This window comes from Alternaria burnsii (assembly GCF_013036055.1).
Source record: "Alternaria burnsii strain CBS107.38 chromosome Unknown 750, whole genome shotgun sequence".
Classification (NCBI taxonomy): Eukaryota; Fungi; Ascomycota; class Dothideomycetes; order Pleosporales; family Pleosporaceae; genus Alternaria; species Alternaria burnsii.
The window spans coordinates 3,111,473-3,138,828 of record NW_024066108.1 but is presented as its reverse complement, the minus strand read 5'-3'; the positions used below and the strand labels follow the sequence as shown (position 1 = coordinate 3,138,828).

The 27,356-nt window shown below is 51.2% G+C and overlaps 8 protein-coding genes across 8 annotated transcripts; 5 read left to right on the top strand and 3 right to left on the bottom strand.

Annotated features, from left to right (window-relative positions):
• Positions 1–82: 82 nt before the first annotated feature.
• Positions 83–1,336, bottom strand: GT037_002493 (uncharacterized protein; the record flags this gene model as incomplete). Its single annotated transcript, XM_038927540.1, has 3 exons — positions 83–765; positions 816–1,048; positions 1,101–1,336. The coding sequence occupies 3 exons, from the start codon at positions 1,334–1,336 to the stop codon at positions 83–85; spliced, it is 1,152 nt and encodes a 383-aa protein (XP_038790832.1).
• Positions 1,337–2,023: 687 nt separating this feature from the next.
• On the top strand, positions 2,024–7,691 carry GT037_002492 (ubiquitin-activating enzyme e1; the record flags this gene model as incomplete). Its single annotated transcript, XM_038927539.1, has 8 exons — positions 2,024–2,055; positions 2,108–2,162; positions 2,377–2,446; positions 2,797–2,879; positions 3,019–5,981; positions 6,031–6,151; positions 6,531–6,678; positions 6,742–7,691. 8 exons carry the CDS (start codon positions 2,024–2,026, stop codon positions 7,689–7,691), a joined length of 4,422 nt encoding a protein of 1,473 aa, XP_038790831.1.
• A 1,170-nt stretch (positions 7,692–8,861) lies between these two features.
• GT037_002491 (uncharacterized protein) lies at positions 8,862–11,114 on the top strand (the record flags this gene model as incomplete). Its single annotated transcript, XM_038927538.1, has 1 exon — positions 8,862–11,114. The coding sequence occupies one exon, from the start codon at positions 8,862–8,864 to the stop codon at positions 11,112–11,114; it is 2,253 nt and encodes a 750-aa protein (XP_038790830.1).
• A 1,126-nt stretch (positions 11,115–12,240) lies between these two features.
• Positions 12,241–16,746, top strand: GT037_002490 (fad binding domain-containing protein; the record flags this gene model as incomplete). Its single annotated transcript, XM_038927537.1, has 5 exons — positions 12,241–12,658; positions 12,720–12,774; positions 12,825–13,033; positions 13,095–14,394; positions 15,615–16,746. The coding sequence occupies 5 exons, from the start codon at positions 12,241–12,243 to the stop codon at positions 16,744–16,746; spliced, it is 3,114 nt and encodes a 1,037-aa protein (XP_038790829.1).
• Positions 16,747–17,426: 680 nt separating this feature from the next.
• Positions 17,427–19,028, top strand: GT037_002489 (l-lactate dehydrogenase; the record flags this gene model as incomplete). Its single annotated transcript, XM_038927536.1, has 3 exons — positions 17,427–17,573; positions 17,622–18,834; positions 18,886–19,028. The coding sequence occupies 3 exons, from the start codon at positions 17,427–17,429 to the stop codon at positions 19,026–19,028; spliced, it is 1,503 nt and encodes a 500-aa protein (XP_038790828.1).
• A 748-nt stretch (positions 19,029–19,776) lies between these two features.
• On the bottom strand, positions 19,777–20,634 carry GT037_002488 (s-adenosyl-l-methionine-dependent; the record flags this gene model as incomplete). Its single annotated transcript, XM_038927535.1, has 1 exon — positions 19,777–20,634. One exon carries the CDS (start codon positions 20,632–20,634, stop codon positions 19,777–19,779), a length of 858 nt encoding a protein of 285 aa, XP_038790827.1.
• Positions 20,635–21,228: 594 nt separating this feature from the next.
• GT037_002487 (solute carrier family 7 protein) lies at positions 21,229–24,410 on the bottom strand (the record flags this gene model as incomplete). Its single annotated transcript, XM_038927534.1, has 7 exons — positions 21,229–21,845; positions 21,907–22,207; positions 22,255–22,478; positions 22,585–22,697; positions 22,762–23,085; positions 23,137–23,384; positions 23,436–24,410. 7 exons carry the CDS (start codon positions 24,408–24,410, stop codon positions 21,229–21,231), a joined length of 2,802 nt encoding a protein of 933 aa, XP_038790826.1.
• A 1,308-nt stretch (positions 24,411–25,718) lies between these two features.
• GT037_002486 (uncharacterized protein) lies at positions 25,719–26,951 on the top strand (the record flags this gene model as incomplete). Its single annotated transcript, XM_038927533.1, has 1 exon — positions 25,719–26,951. The coding sequence occupies one exon, from the start codon at positions 25,719–25,721 to the stop codon at positions 26,949–26,951; it is 1,233 nt and encodes a 410-aa protein (XP_038790825.1).
• Positions 26,952–27,356: the final 405 nt, after the last annotated feature.

Sequence of the window (27,356 nt, the reverse complement as noted above, 5' to 3'; positions counted from 1 at the left end):
TCGCCGGGCCCGATGGCAGAGGAGGCATCGTTGCTCTTTGACTTTCGTCGTAACCGGCCCACGGAAAGGGTTGTAACTCATTCTATGGAACCTTGTACAGAGATATTCCCATCGTAGACGATGGAAGGTGAACGGGACGGGGTGGATCAGGCGTGCAAGCGAATTTGCACGGCGGAAGTAATCGCAAGTCGTTTACCACCAAGTCGAATCTTATATCCAAAGAATGTGGTGAGAGTCCCGTGTTGCCTACGGTATGAAGTCTGACGCTGACCGTATCTGTGGACAGGAGATGGCAGAAGTAGAAATGTAAATTGATGGTTGGTTGCGGACCCAACAACAAAGGATTCTTGATCCAACTCTCGATCAGGATTTGCGCGATAGTCCCACCTACCACCATTGCACGTTGCTGATAAGGAATGCTCGTCAGTGGTTTGCACGATGCTTGTAGAACCCAATGCGTGTTTGATAGAAATCCTAGAAGTTCTAGATCACACGATCCGTACTTGTACTTGAGTGTAGCATACTCATATCGTAATCTTGCGTGGACGTATGCATAATTGGTCTGGCTCACAAGAGGTCCAGAAGGTGGATATACGATAGCTAGTCGAGGTGTAGTGGGAGGACCTTCGGTGCTCTGGCGAGGCGTCGTGGGAGAGCTATTGTTATCCATGTTAACGTCATGAGCATTCGCAAGAGAAGACATTGGATCTATGCCTGGTGACTCAACCTCAGAAATTGTCGAGTAGCTGACAGCGGAAGGGGTTGCTGCTCTTCGTTAACACCTGTCAATTGACACACGCGTCCAAGTAACTGACATTTAGTAGGGCTTGGAGCATATATCATGCTTTCACGAAGTTCGTGTTTTCTCATCCATCTCTCAATCTTCTGGGGTTCGACTTCTCGACCTCTTACACGGAATTTGAGACTACCCTTGTCTGTGTCGATAAGGTTTCTCTGTTGGCGATGTCTTACGATGGCCTTCATTTCTTCTGGTTTGATGTTCTTGTCGAGCTTCCATTGGGTCAGACGAGATCTGTATTGGCGAATCCTGTGCTGCTTGTCAGCTCGGTTACGACAGAACAGCATGGTTCCCAACATACTCAGCAGTGAAGCCGAACTCTTGTTCCACTGTGGTCTTGACTTCTGTAAGGGGTCGCTTCTCTGTGAGGTGTAGCTGTATAATCCTGTCTTTGTATGGCTCCCAATCACTTTCGCGAAGGGTCCGGGCCTTCTTCTTTCGTGCCCGAGTATCTGGAATGGCGATTGAGGACGCAGGTGGGGGTTGCGATGCCGTAGCGTTGTCAGCAATTGAGTCTGAACACGGGTCGAAATTCATGTCTAGTAGGCCTTCGAGAAGCTGTAAGGGTATGTTTATCGTCCGAATGATATGATCGAATGACAAAAAATGGAGCTGAAGAGTTCTTGACTAATTTCCTTTGGTATGCAAAGAGAAGAAAGGCATCGTTACTCTCAATATCGCAATTTGAAGGTGGAATCTCAGGGTGGTTTATATGCAAGCTAGGCTATGCCACGAGGCTGAACCACATCTGAATACCATTGGTCAGCGGACAGAAGTACAATTCATGCGAGACACCCCGGTCGCCTAGATGCATAGGAAGTACGCCACCTGCACGCTATAGGCATGAGCGGTGGCACACTGAGCCAGTCAAATCAACGTTAGCAAAAGTACAATTTTGAATGTTTGGCACTGAAACCACGTCACGTACAGAAGTACAAAGCGGCCTGCTGCTTCGCAAATGGCATACTGGTTCGATGTTAGATCCAGACGCTATGTCTTCGCGGAACGTTCAACAATTGAGCATGCAAAAGTACAATGTCGAAAGATATAGAGAAGGGCAATGAGCCGTCCTGTCTTCTTATCAAAAGACATCTCTACGCGTCGTTGTTCGAAGTAGATCGTGGGTTAGCCGTATACGTCAATGCCTTTCGACGGTCAGTCCATGGAATCCATTGCAGCCATCGTGTTTGGCCTGCTTCAACTTGCTGTTGGCCTAGTTTCTCTATGGCAACAGAGGCAACTACGTCTAGCATACCGTCAGTGTGTTGACGAGTCACGCAAAGACCGTCTGGACTGACAAGCTTGTAGAGCAAGGAAGCGACCGGAGGAGATATACAATCTGAGATGCGACGGATGCAAAAATGTAAGTACTGCTACACCTCGGTCAGGACCGTATGAAGCAGAGCTGACTCAAACAAGCCTGAGAGCGCGAATCAAGAGTCAATTCGAACTGGGTCAAGGAAGAGCGAATCTTTGCAATCTCTCAGGTGATTTGACGAAGCATGAATTTCTTTGCATGGAGCTGTGCGTGGTGGTCAGAGTCGTGATTGCTTGACAAATGCGTAAATGTGGTACAGTGGCGACATTGGATGCATTTCACGGGCCAGTGGGGATTGACAAGAAAGTTTGCAGGGTCTGTAAGAGAGAGTACGCAGTCGTGTCGCGAAGCCTATAGCAGGCACCAGTGGTGATGTTGTGGATTCGAGGGCTGGCTGGAAGCGCAAACTCCAGGCGGAAGTGACGACTGCGCCAAGATTAAAGTGGGATGGCGCTAGGGTGGAGCTCCAGCACCTTCGCCGTGACAAGTACTCACGTAATAACCTCCTGCCCTGCTGCGCCTTCAGCCTTTGCCTTCCTTACGTTTACACCCTCTATACTCAACCAAACCAGCGACGAACTTGTTGATCTTGTTTGTCCGTCTTCACAACTCCAAACAGCAGCACTACCCCGCGACTCGAACCCAGGCGCCCGCGACCGCCACACCTGATAGCGTCTAGGCTTCACGACAGTCGGCAAACTGGGGAAGCGGAAAGCCGTTGGCGAGGACATTCGTCCCAGCAAGAAAGAGAAAGCCATGACAGTAAGTTGGCCCGGCGATTAGTAAGGAGTGCTTTGTTAGGTTGCGCCTCCGCATCTGCAACTCATGTACTCGACATCTCCTACACTCTCTGCACTGCAGTACCTTTTGCACTATCTGGTCTTCATCTAACATATCCAAGGAAAACATGCAAGTCGACAGCCCTGCCACCGCTGTCGAACAGCTCAAGGAAGCCTCTGGTAGTAACGGCGACATCGATGAATCCCTCTACAGCAGGCAGCTGTACGTGCTGGGCCATGAGGCCATGAAGCGCATGGGCTCTTCCAACGTCCTCGTTGCTGGTCTACGAGGTCTCGGTGTCGAGATTGCGAAGAACATCGCCCTGGCCGGTGTTAAGTCGCTGACACTCTACGACCCCAAGCCCGCTGCTCTCGCCGATCTATCGTCGCAGTTCTTCCTTACTCCCGCCGATGTGGGGAAGCCGCGCGCCTCCGTCACCGTGCCTCGCGTCTCCGAGCTCAACCCATACACACCTGTGCAGGAATTCAGTGGAAAGGATCTGACGTCAGACCTGTCGCAGTTGAAGCAGTTCCAGGTCATTGTCCTTACCGACACGCTGCTCGACGACCAAATCAAGATCGCAGACTACTGCCACGACAACGGTATCTACGTTGTCATTACTGACACATACGGTCTGTTCGGCACCATCTTCACTGACTTCGGCAAGAACTTCACCATCGGCGACCCCACCGGCGAGAACGTCAACAACGGCATCATCGCCGGCATCGATGAGGACGGTATCGTGTCAGCACTAGACGAGACAAGACACGGTCTCGAAGATGGTGACTGGGTCACATTCTCCGAAGTTGAGGGTATGGAGGGCCTGAACGGCTGTGCGCCTCGCAAGATTGAGGTCAAGGGACCATATACTTTCTCCATCGGCGATGTTTCTGGCCTAGGAGAGTACAAGAAGGGGGGACAGTTCATTCAAGTCAAGATGCCGAAGATCATCAACTTTGAGCCTTTCAGCAAGCAGCTCAAGAAGCCTGAGCTTCTCATCTCCGACTTCGCCAAGTTTGACCGACCGCAACAGCTGCACGTCGGTATCCAGGCCATTCACAAATTCGCGAACCTCCACAAGGGCGAGTTCCCACGTCCTCACCACGAAGCCGATGCGGATGAGCTTTTCAAGATCGCACAAGAGATCGCAGGCCAAGGGGAGGACAAGGTTGAGCTGGACGAGAAACTCATCAAGGAACTCAGTTACCAAGCGCGCGGTGACCTCAGCCCCGTCGCTGCGTTCTTCGGTGGCATGGCCGCTCAGGAAGTTCTCAAGTCCGTGTCTGGAAAATTCCACCCCATTGTTCAGTTCCTCTACTTCGATTCGTTGGAGTCAATTCCCACCTCCACAACCCGTTCGGAAGAGCAGTGCGCTCCGATTGGCTCGCGCTACGATGGTCAGATCGCCGTTCTGGGTCAGGAATACCAGAAGAAGCTCAGCAATGTCAAGCAGTTCCTCGTTGGTGCAGGTGCCATCGGCTGCGAGATGCTCAAGAACTGGGCTATGATGGGTCTCGGTACTGGTCCCGAGGGCAAGATTACCGTAACCGACAATGACCAGATCGAAAAGAGCAACTTGAACCGACAGTTCTTGTTCCGACCAGCAGATGTTGGAAAGCTAAAGAGTGACGCTGCAGCAAAGGCTGTTCAGGTCATGAACCCTGATCTCAGTGGAAAGATTGTGACACTTCAAGACAAGGTCGGCCCGGAGACTGAGCATATCTTCAACGAGGAGTTCTGGAATTCTCTGGACGGCGTAACAAACGCGCTGGATAACGTAGAAGCGCGCACGTACGTTGACCGACGGTGTGTGTTCTTCCGCAAGCCTCTGCTTGACAGTGGTACTCTCGGCACCAAGGGCAACACCCAGGTTGTTCTGCCATTTATTACAGAGTCTTACTCTTCATCACAAGATCCCCCCGAGAAGTCCTTCCCTATGTGCACACTCAGGAGTTTCCCCAACCGGATTGAGCACACTATCGCCTGGGCGCGAGAGTCATTCGATTCGCTATTCGTCAAGGGTCCGGAGATCGTTAATCTGTACTTGACGCAGCCCGACTACCTTGGTGCATCGCTGAAGCAGTCTGGTAACGAGAAGCAAACTTTGGAGACTTTGCGGGATTTCCTGGTCACCGAGAAGCCGCTGTCTTTTGACGACTGCATTATTTGGGCCCGTCATCAATTCGAGAAGAACTACAACCACGCAATAGCGCAGTTGCTGTACAACTTCCCCAAGGATTCCAAGACCGGCTCCGGTCAGCCATTCTGGTCAGGACCCAAGCGTGCGCCAGACCCATCAAAGTTTGACTCTTCAAACCCAACACACTTTACCTATGTGGAAGCTGCTGCCACTTTACATGCGTTCAACTACGGTATCAAGCCGAATGCGTCGAAGGAGCACTACGTTGAAGTTCTTAACGACATGATCGTCCCTGACTTCCAGCCCGATCCTACTGTGAAGATCCAGGCCGACGAGAAGGAGCCAGACCCGAACGCTAACCAGGCTGGTAGTGATGATAATGAGTCGCTTGATAGCATTATCAAGCAACTTCCAGCACCAAAGTCTCTCGCCGGATTCAAGCTTGAGCCTGTCGAGTTCGAGAAGGATGATGACTCCAACCACCACATTGACTTCATCACTGCGGCCAGTAATCTCCGTGCTGAGAACTACAAGATTGAGCAAGCGGACCGTCATAAGACCAAGTTCATTGCTGGAAAGATTATTCCGGCCATTGCTACCACTACCGCCTTGGTGACTGGTCTCGTCAACCTTGAATTGTACAAGATCATTGACGGCAAGACGGACATCGAGCAATACAAGAACGGCTTCATCAACTTGGCGCTGCCATTCTTCGGTTTCAGTGAGCCGATTGCAAGCCCGAAGGGTACATACCAAGGGCACGATGGCGAAGTAACGATCGACAAGCTATGGGATCGTTTTGAGGTGGATGATATCCCCCTCAAGGACTTTGTGGACCACTTTGAGAAGAAGGGTCTATCAATCCAGATGATCAGCTCTGGTGTTAGTTTGCTCTACGCATCATTCTACCCTCCAGCCAAATTGAAGGACAGGATGCCTCTCACGTAAGTCTCTGCAACTCCCCTCTTGTACGCAGACACTAACAAAAGATAGTATGAGCAAGCTTGTTGAGCACGTCAGCAAGAAGCCAGTACCCGAGCACCAGAAGAACGTCATCTTCGAGATTACGGCTGAGGATCAGAAGGAGGAGGATGTTGAGATCCCGTATGTGATGGTCAAGTTGAAATAGATGTTTCGCGACTTGGACAGTGGATAGTTTCCCAGCAAACGGGGATGGTCATGACGTGAATTAGACGAGCATAGCTTGCATGAATAGACACCTTACTTCAAATGTCAAACGCGCCCAAGCATTCAGCTAGTGATGATGTCGTTTTGTTCTAAACAGCTGGCTCCCGAATAGAAACAATGAACAACTGAAAGCAGTGGGTCGAGTGTCATGGGAGATCTGCTCGTGCCAGTGAAGATCAGGCTGGCCGGTGGACCCGCACGGAATGCACGCTTTTGGTTGTAGGTGCCGAAAGTCGGACGAGACTCGTGGGGCAAAACGCCAAGCATTACAGCCCTATCACCAATGTTGATTATCAAGCCTCTAGGACTTTCCCTCAGTATGCAACAATGTAGTCTTCACACCCATCCCAATCACATTCACACACATCATGGCGCCCTCCCTAGAAGAGCCAGTACAGGTCGATTTTGAAGCGCCACTCAAGGCTGCGCCGAAACTCGTTGCGCCTGAGCCAGGTATGTTTGCCCCGCCTCTGTTCGCAACTCGGCCAAAGTACAATACTAACATAGTTGCGACAGAACACTGTCCTGGTCCCGAGTCCCTCACAGCCGGTCAAGCAGATTCATGCGCAGGATGTCCCAACCAGTCAATATGCGCCTCCGCACCCAAGGGCCCTGATCCCGACATACCCATCATAACCGCACGGCTGTCCTCGGTGAAGCACAAGATCCTCGTCCTCTCCGGCAAAGGCGGCGTCGGAAAGTCGACCTTCAGCACAATGCTATCACATGGCTTCGCATCGAATCCGTCATCGACCGTCGGGCTCATGGACACAGACATCTGCGGACCCAGCATACCAAAGATGATGGGTGTGGAAGAAGAGACAATACACGTTAGCGGAGAAGGATGGGAACCCGTATGGGTCAGCGAGAACCTCGGAGTCATGAGCGTACAGTTCATGCTACCAAACCGCGACGATGCAGTAATATGGCGAGGCGCAAAAAAGAACGGTCTGATCAAGAAATTTCTCATGGACGTAACTTGGGGGGAACTGGACTTTTTGATCGTCGACACACCACCGGGCACATCCGACGAACATCTCTCTGTAAACTCGTTCCTTAAAGCCAGTGGCGTCGATGGCGCGGTCCTCGTTTCCACACCCCAAGAAGTCTCGCTCCTCGATGTTAGGAAGGAGATTGATTTCTGCCGGAAAGCCGGCATACCTATACTGGGAATCGTGGAGAATATGAGCGGGTTTGTTTGCCCAGGTTGCAAACATGAGTCTCAGATATTTAGAGCAAGTACGGGTGGTGCAGCAAGGCTGGCTAAGGATCAGAATATACCCTTCTTGGGCAAGGTACCACTGGACCCGAGGATAGGCATGGCATGTGATTTTGGGGAGAGTTTCTTAACAGCGTACCCAGACAGTCCGGCATGTGCTGCTATCAAAGAGGTTGTCAGGAGAGTTGGGGAGGAGATCGGGCTGAGTAGGGAAGAGGTGTTGCCTGTGGATGAAGAGGAAGTCTGATATTGTCAAACACTAATGAGGTTCGTTTATGAGTGGGGACTGTTGATATTGCAAATTGAGCAGCATAAATGGCGTTATACATCAGCATGTGCTCGTGGACGAATCCGCTTGTCGCCAATAGCACACACGATCACATGATACAGAGTCCATCAGTTGGCCCGTGGCAGAAACGTAAAAACTTACGAAGACGGTTGACGCAAGCATCGCAGATCACCACAATGGACTCACTGGAACATGGCATACAAAAGAACACAAGAGATGGAGTGATACCAATCAGGGGTATCTTCTCGTTTTGTGTCTTCATGAGGCGACGCCAATACAGACTTGCGGTGCTGTAATGCTACCTGATGGAAACCACACTCGTGAACAAGCATAGCCACTTGACCCCTCTTGTCACCGTCATCCACTGCCACAATGGCGCCGCCCCGTTGGATCTTCGTGTGGCAGATTATCGTGTGGAAATTGGAGTGGACTAGCAGCCACACCACAGCCATTGATCATCGTCATATGCAATGCTTGGCAAGGATAGCGGGTGCTTGGCGCATGCATCGAAAGCTTGGTTGGGTAGCTTGTGGCGCGGGAGGCAGATAATGAGCTCATAGACTTTTCGAGGTTGAATGCAAGAGACCGAAAATAGGTTTCGTGAGAGAACTGACATATGGGGTGGATAGGATTGGAGACGGCGTGTCAGACCATGCAGAAGATCGCGATAGGCCCCGTGTGTGAGGGATGGACTGCAGCGCGGAAGCGTCGAGGATGTCATGGCCCACCCGGCTAGCGGCAACTATCCCTGCCGTCCCTTGTGCCATCAATCATAGGCACAACAACTTTCAAGACTTTGAGGCTAGAGGCGCTTTCATTTTGGCCCCAGCCTTTCCTGACATTCTTACTCTCCCCCACCTGATATCGTTTCCATACTACCCGCGCTCTCCATAGGCGTGCAATTGCTTCAATTGCGACAGGAACGCGACTTATACTAGCGGCGCGCATCGTATCTGCGCCTGAGCTCAACTCTTGGACCCTGAGCGCATCGCCATTGTAGGTTGCCGCGTGGTCTAGTTGACTCAACAGGCTGACCGGAGTGTAGACTTGTAGACATATTCGACGCGTCTGCTTATATACCTGCGCTTTTCTCTCACTTTTCAACATCGCTCGCGATCGGCTACTACCATGGCCGCCGAATACCAACAACATGAGGACCCCAGTGGCGTGACAGGCATTGGGGCTGGGCCTCAGGTCATCAGCACCTCGGGCGTGGTGGACGTCATCATGGGACCGCTCCTCAACTACAGACGCACCAGCAACCAGCAGGCCGGGCAGCCCGTCTGGCATGGCAGTGTTCTGATTGTTACTACGCCTGGCCAACAGAACCCGAACGAGGCACAGCCGAACCCCCAGCTTGTGCTCTCACCAGCTGGTCCCGTCGACAGGAATATTGGCGATGTGAGGTTCAGCGTAGATGCGCGCACTTTCCACGGCGAGAAGCTGTATGAAGACAGCAAGAGGGCCTTCTGGCGCTTCCGTGTCGATGCGCCCATGCAGCCATTCGAGTCGAGATGGCGTTACGATATTCAGAACCTCAAGTACACTGACGCCCAGAAGGAGGAGAAGCCGCAGAACTTCGTCATACCTTCAATTACCCAGTCGATGCGCATCATGTTCCACTCCTGCAATGGCTTCAGTGTAGGCACTGATATGGACGTGTGGTGTGGACCTGTGCTGTGGAACGACGTCCTACGCATGCACGACCAGCGACCCTTCCATGTCATGATTGGAGGAGGCGACCAGATCTACAACGATGGAGTGCGAGTAGACGGCCCGCTCAAGCCTTGGACCGATATCCACAGCCCCCACAAGCGACGAGAATTCCCCTTCGGACAGCAAATGCGCGCCGACTGTGACGAATACTACTACAACAACTACGTCAGGTGGTACAGCCACGCGCCCTTTTCTACCGCCAACAGCCAAATTCCTCAGGTAAACATTTGGGATGACCACGACATCATCGATGGTTTTGGCTCATACACTGACCACTTCATGAACTGCGCCGTATTTCGCGGTATTGGTGGTGTTGCACACAAGTACTACCTCCTGTTCCAGCATCACCTTGCTCCTCCAAAGAGCACTTTCACGACCGATGCGCCGCAGACGACCGATGTAAGCGGTCAGGGAGAAGGAACAACGCCCGCCGATCCTGCCCAAGTGCAAAACACTTTCGTCATGACCAACGACGAGGGTGACCCATCATACCTCATAGGCTCAAAGCCTGGCCCATACGTCGAGGAACGTAGCCGCAGTATCTTCTGTCAGCTAGGTGCGCGCATTGCCTTTGCTGGTATTGATGCTCGAACAGAGCGTACTAGGCATCAGGTCAACTACCCCGAGACTTACAAGATGCTCTTCGACCGTCTGGATGCTGAGTTCACTGCAAACCCAGAGCTCAAGCACATGATTCTGCTGCTTGGTGTCCCAATCGCTTACCCCCGTCTGATCTGGCTCGAGAACATCTTGCAGTCACCCTTGATCGCACCTATCAAATTCTTGAACAAGCGCTTCGGCTTTGCTGGAGGTTTTTTCAACCAGTTCGACGGCAAAGTCGATTTGCTCGACGACTTGGATGATCACTACACTGCGCGCCAACACAAGGAGGAGCGTCGTAACCTGATGCACAGTCTGCAGGCCTTCTCTAAGAAGTTTTCCGTGCGTGTCACCATTCTCGGTGGAGATGTACATCTAGGAGCCATTGGGCGTTTTTACACCAACCCCAAGACACACCAGATCCCTGCCGAAGCAGACCACCGCTATATGCCCAACATCATTAGCTCTGCCATCACCAACAAGCCTCCACCACAAGCCGTCGCAAACCTGCTCGCCCGCCGAAACAAGATCCACCACCTTGACAAGGAAACTGACGAGACGCTTCTCGAGATCTTCGACCGCGATCCGGCCCTGCCCGACGGCGTCAACGCGACAAACGGTACTTCTACCGCCCAGATCAATGGCGATGGCAAGGACGGAAAGATCGAACCCAAGACTTCCGCCGCCAACCATGCCACAATGCCCTCCCGCAACTACGCCATCATCTGCGAATCCAATATTCCCACTCCCTCAACCCTCGGTGTACCTCCCGGCTCCGCCCCCTCCATACATACCAACAACACCGCCGCTTCCAAGGTCTCTGCTGCTCCCGGCAAGAAGGACAACATGCGTTTGGGCTTCCATATCGGTGAAGAGAAGGCTGGCACTCAGCATCCCGCTGCTAACGGTATCGTACCCTCTGGCCTGTGTGGACCGTATGGGTTGGACGTCACACTTAGAGTGGAGATTAGCAACCAAGATCGGGAGGGAAGGACGGATGGGTATGGGTTCAGCATTCCGGCGCTGGATTGCTCAGCTTATGCTGATCGGGATGCGAAGTGGTAGAATCGTTTATTATGAGAGGGAGATGTTGGATGGTGAACAGAAGGGGATTGGAGGGGTAGATGAAGAGGCGCCACGGTGGAGGTCACTGGATGATGATACTTTGCTTTCTTGTTTTGGTTTATACCCTCTCGAAAGTCGCTTGGCTTAACGCCATGATGTGTAGTAGTTAATAAGTGTTTAGTCTGTAATGTTACCCCTTAATTGGGTTGGTGAAGCAGAAGTTTTGTTCCTTGCGTTCTTACCGAGCACAATGATGTATATGTATGCAAAAAGAGCTCAGTGCTATCATGTACCATCTCAAAACACATTGGATATCTACCTATAGGATAGTTAGTAGAATAATCTCCCTCTTCGCGGTTTTGCAGGTTGAAATCCATAAAGTTAGTTCTGTCTCGACAAGGTATTTACTGCCGGCATGCGCAGCCCCACATGGTGTCTTGAGGTGTTTAGATGCGTGGGACTTTCGCCTAGAAATCAATTTCATGGCCTGTCAATTGTACTCAGCACTAAACCCTTCTGCAATTAGCGGGATGCCTGATAGATACTACCTAGTGATAATACTGTCTGGACCCATTCTCTTCGAGGACACCATAGGCCAGATCGTATATCCATCCGCGGAGTGAAGAGAGGACCCTGCATACCGTGCGAATGCGGGCTCGAGAATTTCCTTTTCCCGTAAGCATGGTGCGAGGCTGAAGAGAACACAATGTAGCCCGCACACGTGGTAAAGAAGGAAGGTCCGAAGAGCCGTAAACATTCTTCGTGTCTCAAGATGCGGAATCGAGGGTCCATCGGAATACTAGTCCCGGTACGTGTTTACCCGCCCGCCCGTTGGCGTTCTAGACGAACATTTCCCCTGCTATTCTCTTTCGTCCGACTGGTGCAAGGCGTAAAAATGCTACAGCTCACCCTCTTGCCGTTGTGCCCATGTCGAGCAATCCTGTACCCAAGGATTTGGTGAACGGTTTTTCGCCTCAATGAGTACATTGCCCGCTGCATGCTGCACGCTTGGGCTGAGATCCTATACAAACTGAATATGTATAAATGCGCTTATGGGCCACAAAGAGCATGACAGTCAGGGACCGTCCTGTCACTCATTGCCTTTTAGACTTCCCATCAGTCCGGAATGCTGGCCAGATCCTTCACTGTTTCTTTGGCCTGTGCTGCCCTCGCGTTCGCACAGAGCGATTCGCTTGCTGTCCCACCTGCTGCAGAGACGCTCGCTGCCAAGATCACGCCTGCAGAACTTCCTCTTTTCGATGGCGAGGCCATACAACTGACAGACGATGTCGTAGCTGCGCTCCAACAAAATCCTGATCTTGCAGAGTATGCGCCACTGTACGAGTTCGAGGACAGCTCGAATTCTACGCTTTCGGTGCGTGCACGCCGCACTCGTAGAGCTCTTCGTTGCAAGACGATGCCTGGGGATGAATCGTATCCGAGCAAAGCGGCGTGGAGTGTTTTCGACACCCTAGTTGGCGGTGCTCTGGAGAAGATTGTTCCTATAGGCTCGTCCTGCTACAAGAAATCCGAGTACGACAACTGTAAGTGTGCTTGTACAGACCGCATGTGAAACATACACTGACTTCGTACACCAACATCTAGATGACGCCGCAAAGTGCGCGAACCTGGTGAAGAACTTCGATCAAGAAGAGATTTAGTTAGTAGCGATACTTGGCAGCGAACCGACACAGCCACTAACAGCAGCAGCTATGTTGATAACGGTGCACTGATGAACCCTCTGTGGTATGGAATGACCTGTCCCATCCCCGCTTCAGGCAACTCCTCCAACGGCACTTGCACCCAAGGTGGCTATTCGGAGTATGCTGTAAAGATCAGCAACGTTGCGCAGATTCAGTTGGCAGTGAACCTCGCACGCAACCTCAACCTTCGCCTAGTCGTTCGCAACACTGGTCATGGTAAGCGTCTCTATACGAACTGCATGTAATATATACACTGACTTCGTACGCTTTTATTTAGACTACAACGGTCGCTCGGTAGGGAAAGGTGCACTGAGTATCTGGACGCATGGCCTCAAGGAGATCAAGTATGTCAAAAACTACAAGAGTTCAATGTACAATGGACCGGTCTTCAAAGTTGGAGCGGGCGTCCAAGGTTTCGAGCTCTACCAAGCTGCCGACAAATACGGCGTCTCCGCTATCGCTGGTATCTGCCCTACCGTGGGTGTGTTTGGAGGCTACTCTACAGGCGGCGGCCACAGTCCTCTAATGCAGTTATTCGGCGTGGGGTCCGATCAAATCGTCGCTCTCGAAGTCGTCCTTGCTAGTGGCCGTTTCGTTACTGTTACCCCAGAGGTCAACAGTGATCTTTACTGGGCCATGTTAGGCGGTGGAGGCGGTACCTTCGGCGTGATCACATCTGCTGTAGTCAAGGTCCACCGCAAGGTCCCGGTCACTCAGTCTTCCTGGACCATCATGACGTCCGAGGCCGTCACAGTCGAAAAGTTCTGGGAAGCTTTCAAGTTCTTTTTCGACAACATTCCCGTTTACAACCGAGCGAAAACCTACTCCTATTTCTCCCTGATGAAGCTCGCACCAGGAACTTACATGTGGTCGATGGGCCCATTCTTTGCCACGGACAAGACAGTCGATGAATATGAGGCTCTAATCAAGCCTTTCTACGAGAAGTGTGCCTCGCTTGGTATTGAGCTCAGTCCCAATACAACCCACCACGACAGTTTCTACCCAGCCTACCAGGCGACATTTGGCACCTTCAACTATTACATTGGTGGCGCCACAGGTATTGCGGCCAACCGTCTGTTGACATCGGAAAACTGGGAAAACTCTGAGATTCGCAACCAAACAGTGGCCGCTATTCGGCAGATTGTGGAAAATGCTATGATGATAAATATGTACCACCAGCGCCCTATCGACCCAGTACAAAAGGGTGTCAACTCTGTCAACCCTGCTTTCCGCAACGAAGAGAGCCAGATGGTCGTCATCAACAATGTCCCCGAAGAATCCGCTGCGGGGTGGCAAGCTACCGTCGAAAAGATCACCACTGAGGTCATGGCTCCTCTACGTGAGATATCACCCGCTGGCGGCGCGTACGGTAATGAGGCCGACATCGCCGAGCCGGATTGGCAACAGTCTTTCTGGGGCTCCAACTACCCCAGGCTCCAGCAGATCAAGAAGAAGTATGATCCTGGTATGCTCTTCTATGTGCATCATGGTGTTGGCACCGAAGGCTGGGCCATTGATGACAACGGCATTATCGGCGCGGGTGTTCAGTCGACGAACGGCCCATTGTGTCGCGTGTAGTCGTGTTAAAGCGATGCGCTCGGTCGTGTAGATATTTCAATGCAAATGCGATATTTTCAATGGCATCTTTCTCGATGAACTCCCAGACAATGACACGCGTCACCGAGGCGGCACGGCGCTTACAGTGTTCATGGACGCGTATCGTAGTGGGCGTCCCGTCTGCCAAGACATTGATGCGACGATATAGAAACGTTGTTTTGAGTTATCGGCAGTTGTAATCTGCCTGGGCAGGCGTCGATGCGATAAAACGGGCGGACTGATGAGGTCGGGCTGTCCCACGATCGACTCTCTGTCACAAGCTGAGAAGCCATACGTGCTCTTCTATAATTTTCCGGTGGTGCTTCACAATGCGATGTGACTGAAGAGCGGAAAAATCGCCGTGGATTCCGCTCTTTTACGCGTCGAAGGATTTGCCGGTGGGAGCTTTTTGGGGGGCTGTGCGACACTTATGCTGCAGACGCGGAGTGCGGCCGCCTCCCCGTCCCTTAGCCCTGTCATCTGCAAGACGTTGTTCTAGAAGATCTGAAAGCGGAGGGAAAGTCGATGCGACATGCATGACCATGTCTCGTCGCACGTCCGCGCCTATGAGGAGTCGAGACGTGCAAGGAGCCTGGTTGTTGCGTCGCAGGTCATGGTGAGGGCCAGATTGTCAGGAAAGTGTATCGAGCGCGAAGCACCAGGGCAGGTACACCCGATTAGTCAACTTTCAACAGTCTGTCACTACTACAGGCAACGGGATGTAAAACAAACAGAGATCTCGTCCTCCGCCATGGCTTCCTTTCTCACGCCTCCGTCTTGTGATCGTCAGCTGCTTATTCTACAAATCTGCGCTCAAATCTTCGGAAGACTCAGTATCCGACGCGGAATCTTCAACATCGGTCTCCAGCATGTGCCCCTTCAGTAAGCTTGGCAACTATATCGCTCTTTGATATCGCTAATTAAAAAAAAGCTTCGTTGCCTTCTGGTGAGGGTCCAGCTCGCTTCTCCCCCAGCGCTGTCAAGGACTGGCAGCCCAGGCGAAAGTCTGTCTCGAACGCTTGTGAGCGATGTCGACGGAGGAAGATTCGATGCGACGGCGAGACGCCCTGTTCGACGTGTAAACGTTTTGCAATACAATGCGTGAGAACACAGAAACCAAAAGAAGTTGTGGCATCGTGAGTGCTAGCATCAAGACGCGTCAACGCGCAGTCACATGACCCATGTTCTAATGAATCTGAAGCGAACATCGTGAAGCATTAGAAGGACGAATACACCAGCTCGAAGCACAGTTGGCCAGACACGTCAATGCGCCTATGCATGGTATGGAATCCATCGACCACAACCTCATGGCCGGCACGCCAACATCCTTCGACTGGCAAGCGACGCCTTCGCACCTCAACCTCGACACCACAATACCCGCCACATTCACCGCCGATGACTTGGATATGGGTTCTTTCTCAGCCAGAAGCGGGAGCATGCCTTCCATCGCCATAGATGAATGTGAGCCTTTCCCCAACTTCTCCACGCCGTCTTCACCAGTACCTTCATTATGGTTAGGTACCACGCGTGCCTCGTCGCCCGATTCGATGCCACCTGGATCCGCACTACCGCAGTTCGGAACGGCATACCCACCCATGAGCAAACCCATGCCATCGTCGATCGAACCGCACACGGCGCCATCTTGGGAGTTCATGGCTCAAGCAAGCTCCAGTCAGTTACAACCAGGTACTAGCAGTCGAGGTCATTCTCGGAAGACTTCAACCTCTTCCCTGTCTCAGGCTAGTAATGAGCAGGCCATGTCGCCAATTCCTGAAGTCGAGGATGACATCCTCCCTCTGGCTCCAGCACCACGACTACCCCGTCAAGGCATATTCGCTGCTCGTCATACGGAGAGCCCTGGCCCAGGCTCTTCCCGATCAAGTTTCACCGATCGCAGTCGTGCTCTGGCAACCACTCCACTTCCCAGTCGCTTCGAAGCAGAGACCTTGACAACGGAGTTCGTCCAACATCTCGAGTCCCTGGACTATAGAGCTTACTCCATCACCCCCTCACTCTTCTCTCGGTTCTGCGAATCTGTTTACCCCAACTCTCAGCGACCTGCTGTTGAAATCTCTGCCTCCATGCCAATGGCACGCTTCCATGTCTTCCTAGCAATGGCCATTGCGATGAAGGTGAGGATCAAGGATGCGCCAGAAAATACAAACGCGCTCCTTGATACTTGCTACGAGCTTGCCATGCAGCAAGCTTGTTCTTCCACATTCTGGCAAGAGACAGGCGGGATGGAAGCAGCTCAACTGTTGGCGCTTTTTGCCTCGCTTCGCAAACCTGCTAGCGAAGAGCCGCGCGGTCTTCAGCACTCCTTCTCTTGGTGAACAGTAGAGTCCCAAGATTTCTTTCTTTTTGTACTCATGACTGTATGTCTTCTCTTTCCTTTCTGTTTATCCTTGATCTTTCCGAAAAGTCGCGACCATTCCCGTGTCATCTTGTACATATATAGCATACCTTTACGAACGGCAGCCTTCTTGCAAGCGCAATAGATACCATCCTATCCATGCTGAGAACCTGTGTCCTCTTGAATCCCGTATCTTGCTCTTCTTCCGAGTCGCAACAGGAGAATGCTACGGGTATCATCTATGCTACTGCAGTATACATGTAAGGTATCAGACGCGCATTCGGTCTCATGAGTGGCTAATTGCCCTTGAGCTGATGACCTATCAAAAACCAGTCATGAGTCGCAAAGATAACGCAGTGTGAAATTTTGGGACTTGGGGCAATCGCACCAGATGCAAAGTTCCACATCTAGTAGTCTTACATGGCTCGGGTGCTCCTATGTGACTGGAGAAGAAAGAAGAGGGAACACTGGCGAGGTACTGCTTTGCCTCCGTGACAGCATTCGGTCGCAGCTTACCCGCTGGCAGTGCCGGCTTTAATTCCGAAACATGGGGCGCGGTATACCCGATTTGGCGATTCCCCCTCAAATACCTTACCGGTGGTTCGCAGAGCCATAAGACGGGACCTCCACTGACACAAGGTGCCGCAGAGAGCTTGAATGATGTCGCAGATTGACGGAGCTGAAGTAGCGAAGCACCACAGCAAGAAGGACTGCTGGATAGTGCTAGATTCCAAGGCATACAATGTGACAAACTTCCTGTCCGAGCACCCAGGTGGCGCACCGATTATCCTCAAGAATGCCGGGTCGGTGAGTAGTATTGCAGTATTGGCGCAACTTAACATTGACGTTGACCAGGATGCGACGGAAGAGTTCAAGAAATACCACCCGTTGAGTTATCTGGACGATTATCTGCCCAAAGATGCGTTCCTCGGACCTGTGGACCCCAACACATTCGGCCAGCTACGCCAGATCAAGAGCGAAGAATCGGCAAAGCCATCCGAAACCGACCCGAATTCTGACGAAATTCCACATGTAAGCCTCTGTGTCTCGACCACCGACTTTGAAGCAGCGGCCAAAGCAGTCTTACCTCATAAGTCGTACGTTTACGCTTCTGGATCCGCCAACACAGGTGCATCGCTCAAAGGCAACCTCGATGACTGGGGTCGTATCAATTTCCGGCCGCGTGTAATGCGAAACGTAGGCGATGTAGACACACGTCGCAAGATCTTCGGGCATAGCTCACCGTACCCATTCTACATTTGCCCTATGGGAACGATGGGCGCCATCCATGAAGCTGCTGAGCCAGAAATGATCCGAGGAGCAGTACGGAAGGGGATCCACAAAGTCGTCAGTACTGCGAGCTCCAAGAGCAGCGAGCAGATCATGCATAGCTATCAAGATGAGCAAAAACGACTTGGTAATGGCAGTCCGACGCAACTATTCTACCAATACTATATGCCCGTCGACCGCAATAAGGCTATCGAGCTCATGCGCATCGTCAAACGCTGCGGGTACAGGGGCCTGTGGATCACAGTCGATACGCCTGTTCTTGGTAAGCGAACGGCGGATCGATATCTTCAGGCCGAAGAGGCACTAGCAGTTGGTCTTGCAGAAGAGAGTACTGCAGAGTGGGAGACAGGCGGCGATAACGCTTTCGCACCTGCCATGGGTGGACGGCCGGTCCAAGGCCAATTGAGTCCGCATACCACATGGGAAGATCTAGAGTGGATCCGCAAGGAATGGGATGGACCGATTGTGCTGAAGGGAGTGCAATGCGCGGATGATGCGAAGCTAGCAATGAAGCACGGTTGTGATGGAATCTTGCTCAGTAACCATGGGGGCAGGCAGTTGCACACCGCACCGAGTGCGCTCATGACGTTGTTGGAGATTCGAACGTATTGTCCAGAAGTCCTGGAGAAGCTGGAAGTCTTCCTCGATGGTGGTCTGAGAGATGGGAACGACGTGCTGAAGGCGCTGTGCCTGGGTGCGACAGCTGTGGGCGTAGGAAGACCCTTCCTATATGCGCTTGGAGCTTATGGGTCGAAGGGTGTTGAGAGATGTGTTGACAGTAAGGACCATCACGGTTTGAGAGTCAAACAAATGTGCTGACATGTGACAGTTCTTGCAGATGAGCTGCAAACGGGCATGCGCTTGTTAGGCATCACATCACTGGACCAGTGCAGGCCCGAAATGGTTAATGCAACGAGACTGCTGAATGAGATGTGGCGACCGGACCAGTTGAGCTTGAAGAGTAAGCTGTAACAATTCGACTACCAGTCATTCGCGGATATATGCCTGAGAAAGTCCAAGTATTGCATGTCAATGTGAAGGAAGTCTGCTAAAGGCACATTTTGCGGTACCCTCCACTTACCCTGGAGATTTGCACTTCCAGAACCGATAGGTAAAGGCTCAGCCCGCACTAGACTGATGCCGCCGCTGTCGCCGATACCGCCGAAAGCTACTGTCTCGAATTCTTCTACCCCTCAACCCCGCTTTTCACCCCACCGTGCGTGTACCCGCAATCCTCCAATGAGCATATAAACATCACATCCAAAACTTCTTTTCATAAAATCTTCCTTAGGTGAGATGGCCGAGTTGGTTATGGCGCCAGGTTAAGGTTATCTTAACACATATTCCTGGTCACGAAAGTGGCGTGGGTTCGAGTCCCACTCTCATCAGCATTCGTCTGCTACAGCAGATAATCCAGGACTTTTTTTTGCCTTTATCATGCTTGGATGGCTGTGCCTTTGCGCTTTTGCCATGTCTGCACCTAGTTTTCTATTTTGTTTCTGGAATGCTATTCAGCATCCTACCTCTAGCCTGCTTACATCTTAATTTAGAGAAGCTCCGTGTTGGGCTGTTTCAGAGATCGTTATGTTACTACACATACCCTTTGATAAGAGAGCAAGTTGGGTAATGAAGACATGTTTGAAGAAAGCGTGTCCCAATCACGTAACATTGTTAAAGAACCTGAGTGTACTGCTTAGTTGTGGTTCGTGCATTCTCTCAGTTACTTCCTAGCGACAGCAACATGCGCTACACATTTGAACCCCTCTACTTCGATTACATCCGCGTCATCTTTTCCATTCAAAGGCCTCTGAATCTTCACGGCAGCTTTTTTCCCGGCAATGTTCAATTGCTTTCTGAATTCTTCGTTCTCTTCGTCTGTCCACTTTGGACCCATATGCTTCCACATGCCGAACAAATAGCCGCAAGTCTCTTCTGAGCTCCTTGAAGCATAGTACACTGCCTTCTCGTGCAACTCAACATCTTTGAATCCTGCACCTTCCAGCGTCTTCTTGAGATGCGAAGCCTCGAACCAATCGTCCGAAACAGGCCAGCGAAACAAGGGCTCTTCTGGCTTGACCGCTTTCTGTGCTTCGTGTACAACAGTCATGTGGCCTACAGACTTCCAGCTAGTAACAATCGCTGTTCCTGCTGGCTTGAGCGTACGATGGATTTGCGCTGCACCCTTTTCCGCGTCGGGGAAGAAAAAGATGCCCATGTTGGTTATGGAGTGCGTAAACGTCTCATCGGGGTATGTCAGGTCGACACCGTCCATGACATCAAAGGACAAAGTCGCCGAAGACTTCGTAGCTGGAAGGGTGTGCCGCGCTAGATCAACCATCGATTTCGCATTGTCAACACAGGTGATCTTGATCGGAGCATCTGGGTATTTGAATAGAATTTCTTGCGCGACAATACCATTTCCGCATGCGTTGTCTAGAACGACGGAGTCGGAGTCGATTGGGGGCAGTATGTCGACGAGATGCATGGCAGTTTCGCGAGTGCAGCCACCAGTAGAGGCCTCATAGCTTGATGCGAGCGTGTCGAACATTTCGCTGGCGGTTACGCTGGGTTTAATCATGATGGCCGGCTGTTTGCTGTTTTGTTTCGAGCGGTACAATGTATATGCCGAGAGAAAACAAGGCGAGGTTAGTGAGGTACTTATAGGCGGCCTGGGGCTTACGAGAGACCAACACAGCTGACATGCGTGGTGGCTGATGTGAAGCAAACGAACGCGTGTGATACGCGGGAGGCATCAACAAAACTCATACTTCATCGGAAGAGTTTCGCCCTTGTTTTGACGATAGAAGTGGATTGGTAAGTCTCCGGATTTCTTTCTAGCCGGGAGTTCGGATACTTTCGCCTTCTAAAGTACCCGAGCTTAGAAATCGATTGTGTATTCTTCATGACAATCGAGAGTCAGTCGTACGTACTTTTAAAAATTATATTAAAAGTGAACTGGTGTATCCTCCTCTATGCAATTCTCAAGTTACCCAAGCGGTACTTCATGCATTTGGTAGCGAAACTCTCTAGCATTTACATCCCTATCTTGCCGTTTATAGCAACGCACACCTCTTCAATGCTAGTTTGATCTAACTTTAGGGAAGAAACAGTTCGCCTGCGTGCACGCCTTAGTAGTCAATGGGACTCCAGAAGGCCCACAAGGCCTTTTTATTTAGAGCTTCGCATCCTTCTTGAACCTGATCAGCCCATCTTGGAAGGTTGTCGCAATATGTACTCCACGTTTATAGTCCCACATACGACTGGTATGAAGTGCTCTCCCGCCTGCAGCTCTAGTGAGCCAGGCCTCTTGCACAAACCATTTTCGCCCGTCTTTGTCACCATCCTTGTGCTCTTCTAGGTTGCAGAGTGGTAGCGACCCGTCTTCCCACAAGGTCGGATCGGCGTTTGGATGATCGATCCGTGGCTCAGAGGTCATGAGAAGATCTTTGATACCGACATGAAAGATGACGCTGTGAGATAGGGATGCCATGCGGGTGTAGTCTCGCGGCCGACCGAGATGGTTTGGGACGATGAAGAGGGAGTTGCGATCCGATGCATACAAATGTGCGCAGGCATGCATGTTGGCCTCTCGTGTTAAAGCAATCTTTTGATCTGAGTCTGAGACAGGCGGATATGGTGCGGTAGGTAATGGCAGTGAACCGCGGAGGGTGTAAAAGGTCAGTTGTTTTCGATCGAGCGGATGGCGGCTACGGTTGTAACTCGTCATATCAGCCTTACGTATGTGCAATCCAGCTACGGGGTTGAAGTGTTCTGGATGCGCTGGAAGGTCTAAGCGTGGATTCACCCAGTTAGTCTATATCTCACATATAGTTCGTACGGGGTCGCTTACATGTTTCCCGGAAATGTTCAGAATCATTGCTTGGAGCCGCTGAATGCTCCATTGGTTCATCGGCTTTGTCTTCGAGTGCATCCTTGTATAAGTCCCTCAAATCCACGTCCTCTTGGACATCGAAGGGCGAGGTCTCTTCCCTTTTGAAAGAGCAGGTGCATACAAACATATACCCATGAGCGGCAACCTGGCTCACGGTCACGTCTCGGATGCAATAGTTGTAGCCATCTCGGATTTTTCGAACGCGGTACGTGTAGTGTTCATTTGGCTTACCGCCTAAGATGAACCATCCGGTGATGTTCTATCATATTAGGTAGCTGCTGTAATAGTACGACACTGGTAGCTTACATGTACTAAAAACCCTTCTTCGACAGTTTGCGCTGCAGCCCATGCAGCTTGGGCAAACACATGCCCGCCGTATGTTCCATTCTCGCCGCCAGTTGGTGAATACGCTTTTACGATCGAGCGGAATGTCCTATGATCGATACGTTCAAGTTCGATTACTTTTTCGAAAGGAAGTACACGTTTATCGTCGGTGAAGTACGGACGTACAACCATGACGACAATGGAAGCTTCACAGATGGTACAGATTGATTAGTCCGTCTTCTCGAGGGATTTACTTGAGCTGAGTCGATGTTGGTATTTACAGCTGGTGCAGACGCGACGCTAAAAAGTTACCTCGGAACACGCGGGGTTCGGTTGGATGACGGGACAAGACAGCCCCCACTAGTGTCACTGGAGCCGTATAGATAGTCATGGCACGATATGATGACCCAGGCTGTGCGATGCCTCTGAGACCGAAAGAGTTGTAATTTTCCATATGCTCAATGTTTACTTCAGTCCGATCTTCCAGACCTCTTCTTCAGGAACCATAGCCTGACAAAGTAAAACACAAGACCACAAAGCCAAATCCCTACGAGGATCGTTGCCTGTATAGGCGCGAATACAGCGCCTCTAACAACGACAAAGCCGCTGATCAGAGCAAAAAGTATAGGGATAAGAATGAGAGGCTTCACGGGTCGGGGTAGATCGGGCTCTCGGAAGCGTAAGATGATTGCTCCAAGCACGGTGAGAAAGAAGAAAGCATATTCAGCCAGCCCGTTGAGAGTTAACAGGATGCGCATGTTTCCGAGCAGAACATATATGCCAGAAAGGATAGTGTTGAGAATCAAAGCATTGCTAGCGGTCGTCAGAGAGTGATTGTCAAAGAAAACTCGGATATATACGTACATCGGAGACTCTCCATTGTCCATGGCCATATCCGCTGGCTCATCTGAATCGGCAATTTTGCTTACTCTGAGGGTACCAACATATCCGACTGTGCCAAAAACACGCGGGAACCAATTGTTGTTCGCTGCTGCCACAGTCATCCTTCCAGCGACGAAAGAGTTACCAAGGGCGGAGCCCGCAATTACAAGACAGATGAGCGCTGTAGCAAAGTAAGCTACACCCTTGCCAAGGAAATGGGTAACAGCCGTCTGGTGTATGTCAGTACGCAAGATTGTGGCACCTAAGTTTGCAAAACTTACTACAGCGGCAGCATCCGTTGTTGATACAACCCCCCAGGGGAGTAGAATATAGTAGACCGCGTTAGCTGCGACATAACAGAGTATGATTGTAGGTATAGCGGTGTTGATCGACAGTGGAAGCTGACGGCTGGGATTTCGCAACTCAGCTGCAACATAATTGGCTTTGTCCCAACCAGAGTATGCCCATAGAGCTCCATAAAGAGCTGTTGAATAGAAGCCAAGTGACTCCCATGTAGTCACCTTTGTCCAGTCGAACCTTGATCCGTCGGGTAATATCGTGTCTCTTGGAGAGAACCAATTGTTTTGATGCCAATCATGACCTCCTAGGTCCTTGCTCTTTCCGACAAAGACAAAGACCACGACTAGCCCAGATATGATAAGCAAGGAAATGGTAAGCAGTTTTATGGCAACGAAGAAGCTAGATAACCGAGTGCTCGTCTTGGTGCTGATGGAGTTTAGAGTTGTGACACACACTAGGACAAGCAGAGACAGCAATTTATGCGTGATAGGCGGATCTGGTTCATTCACACCCAAGCTGGAGTAGATGGACTCCACAAATACGATGCTGAGAATCGCAAGTGTAGCTGGCATAGTCGCAACAACCCAAGACCAAGCCGCCATGTATCCAAAGACATCTCCATAAATGTAAGTGAGATATGGTTGGATGCCGCCTTCTCCAGGAAACGCCGTACCGAGCTCAGCCATGGTCAGAGCGCCACTCCATGCTAGAATACCGCCAACTAGCCATACAAGTAGCCCGGCGCCAGGTGATGGAACATTCGCATCGATGGGTCCTGGCGATGAAAATACTCCGGATCCGATGACGATGCTTATCAGGAGCGCGAAGCCATCGAGCGCACCCAGGTTGCGGGCAAAAGTACTTCTCGCGGCGGTAGTTTCATCGTACTCCTCATCTGGAGCGTATGACGTTGTCGATTCCTGGCGGAGTAGAGGTGTTGTCTCTGAGGATGCCATTTGTCGCGTTCTTGAAGTGCACAGAGGCTTGACAAGGTAATCGTCGTTGTTTTGCCGAGGTGATTGCGCGCCACACGCGTCAACGCGGTGTAACTTGGAGAGCTACGTGTCTTCTCCAAGCTTCAGAGATGTCGCAAGCATATATCTTTTGATATTGCTAAGTCAAAGGAACCAATCCTCAATGTGGTGGTAGGAGAGGACAGGAAGGCTGGATTGGCGTGTGTCGCGCGATACTATCGCGTCAGGATGAGCCCGAGTTACGTCATCCCGATTACCCACCACATGCCGCGACATCAGAGTATGAAACTTCATTCACTAATACCCTTACAGACGTACACTCGTATATTTTAGAGGGACCGCTGAGCCGAATCATCTGCAGATTCATTTTTTGTTCAGTACGACGTCATCCTGCAGACCTTAACTTGACATCTTTCCCTTCCAACAACATAGAGCTTGGAACCCTATGGCCAAGTATCCGCTATCGCCAAGACGCACATGCATCTATTGGAACACATACCGTAGAAGATTAGCACTATGTTGCCTCAGAACCTAGAGAGACCAGATTACAACAACTCGGTTGTTGGGATGGACCCTTAATGTCCAATGAGATACATGTCGCCCAGCGACAGGCTAGTCGGGCTTAAGTCAGGGAGTGACTGTAGTCTAGAATTGAGGCGTTCCCAAGGCTTTCTACCCCACGAGTCATCCCAACAAGGAAGAACGATACAGCAAAGAAGAAATCATAAGTAGAGACGCGACATAAGACGTTGGAACACCATAGATAAACTTCTTGAAGGTGTAAAGAAGGTCTTGCGCAAGCGGTATATATCCGGATGCAACTTTGGTACTAGGACTATAGCTAGATTTATCATCTCTCATCTATACAACCATGACAAGCGAAGGCATAAATACCAACATCCTCTGACTTGTGGACCACATATGATCTATCTTTTGGTCGCAGTGCTGGGATGGCCAGAAACCTGTTCGCTAGCGTACCTTCACATGGGAAACTGCGGGGAGGTTAAGCTTAAATCTTTAGTGCAATGACAGACCAATGACGCTGGGTGGGAATCATCGGCCCTTGCAGAGTTAGTGTGCTGTATACGGCTTAGTGATGCCCATCATCATGGCGACGTCATTTCTTGTGAGCTCACGGTTTGCTCGCAGCTGCTTAAAGGTCTGGGTCCCTGGTCGAACTTCTATTCATCACACATTGCCTTTTTTCAACATACCCAAGTCTTTCTCAACTTTTCACCAATCTCTTCCTCCATTCAATTCACCGAGAAGAACACACATACCAACACCACCATGTTCTCGAGACAAGCAAGCCAGAATGCGCGGTTTGCAGCCCGTTGTGCCCGTCGTCCAGCTTCGCGGGTAGCCAACCCCCAGTTCCGCGCCCAACAACCCCGCTTCCAGTCTACCGAGTCAGCAACATCCGGCAACGCGGGTGCCGGCTCACATGCCGCAATCGGTGCCGCATCTGGTGCCCTTGCAGCCATCACAGTCGGCTACATCTTCTACAGACAATCGGGTGCTCGTGATGTTGTAGTAGCTTCCAAGACTGCAAAGGGCTACGTCAACTCAGCTACACAGAAGATCAAGGAGCAAACACCAGAACCCAACGAGGCGCTGCAATGGCTGCGAAATGCTGCGCAGAGCTACGCTGCTTTCATCCCCGGTGCCAAAGGCTATGTTGACTCCGCCTTCGATGACCTCGATGCTATCCGTGCAAAGCACGGCAAGGAGGTTGACCAGATCGTGACCGAGGCATACGACGAGATGCGCCAGGTTCTCGGTAACGGTGATATGAGCCTCGTCACCGCACACAAGACTTGGGACGTTATTACCAAGCACATGAGTCGTATCGCAGATCTTGCTGGCGACGCATCACAACAGATCATGGACAACCACCCTCAGCTCAAGGAGAAGGTTGGCGGTAACATTGATAAACTCAAGGAGTACGGCGACAAGTATGGTCCCGAGGCCAAGAAGGAGGTCGACAGGACATGGAAGCAGATCAGTGACGTGGTCAAGACTGGCGTAAGTGCGTCGAACATTGAGAAAATCAGGAGCATCGTGCAAGAAAAGGTGGAGAAACTCAAGAAGATGGGCGATGAGGCTTGGGATAAGGGTATGGAGCAGGCAAAGCCCTACCTTGACAAGAACCCTCAGGTCAAGAAGATTGTCGAAGAGAACGCGGATGCACTCAAGGGCGGAAATGTCCAAGAGCTGTACGAGCGCGTCAAGTCTGCCGTCGAGAAGGGTGATACTGGCGACCTTGAGTCATACGTCAAGAGCGCCGCCAACAAGGCCAAGGAGTCTGGTTTCGGTGATATCGAGCAGTACTTCAAGCAGATCCCTGGCGGCGACCAGATCATGCCCAAGCTAAGCCAGCTTCAGGACGTTGCCCAGAAGCACGGCGACGAAGCACAGAAGCTTTTCAAGGACACCATCTCGGAGATCTCTAGCCTCCTCCAGAAGAAGGGTGAAGAGGCATCCAAGTTGGCCGATAAGGCAAAGGAGGACTCTAAGAAATAGGACACGACAGAAATGTTGTCCTAGCATGATGAGGAGTGTAACGACTACTTTACCTGTACGATTATGTGCATCATCGGCGTTGATCAAGTCCAGCGAATAATATCTTAGCATCTGTAAACAATTTTGAAAGCAACTTCAATCTGACTACTATCTGCTGTCGCCTTCTCTAGCCTCTGTGATGTCCCACATGGGTTCGTCGTACAGTCGGCTAGAGATGATTGCATCAAGGTATTGTGCGGGGGATGCATGTCCATGACTGCCTGCATGCAGGAACTACTCACTGTGCACACCGCACACCGTGTTGACGTCTTCTGGAATCCTCTATGCGGGGCGACTGTCGGTGTAATATGTACATGTACGTCTTATAGGCTGCACACAGGAGTTGCCGCCAAAGTAACCCCGCGA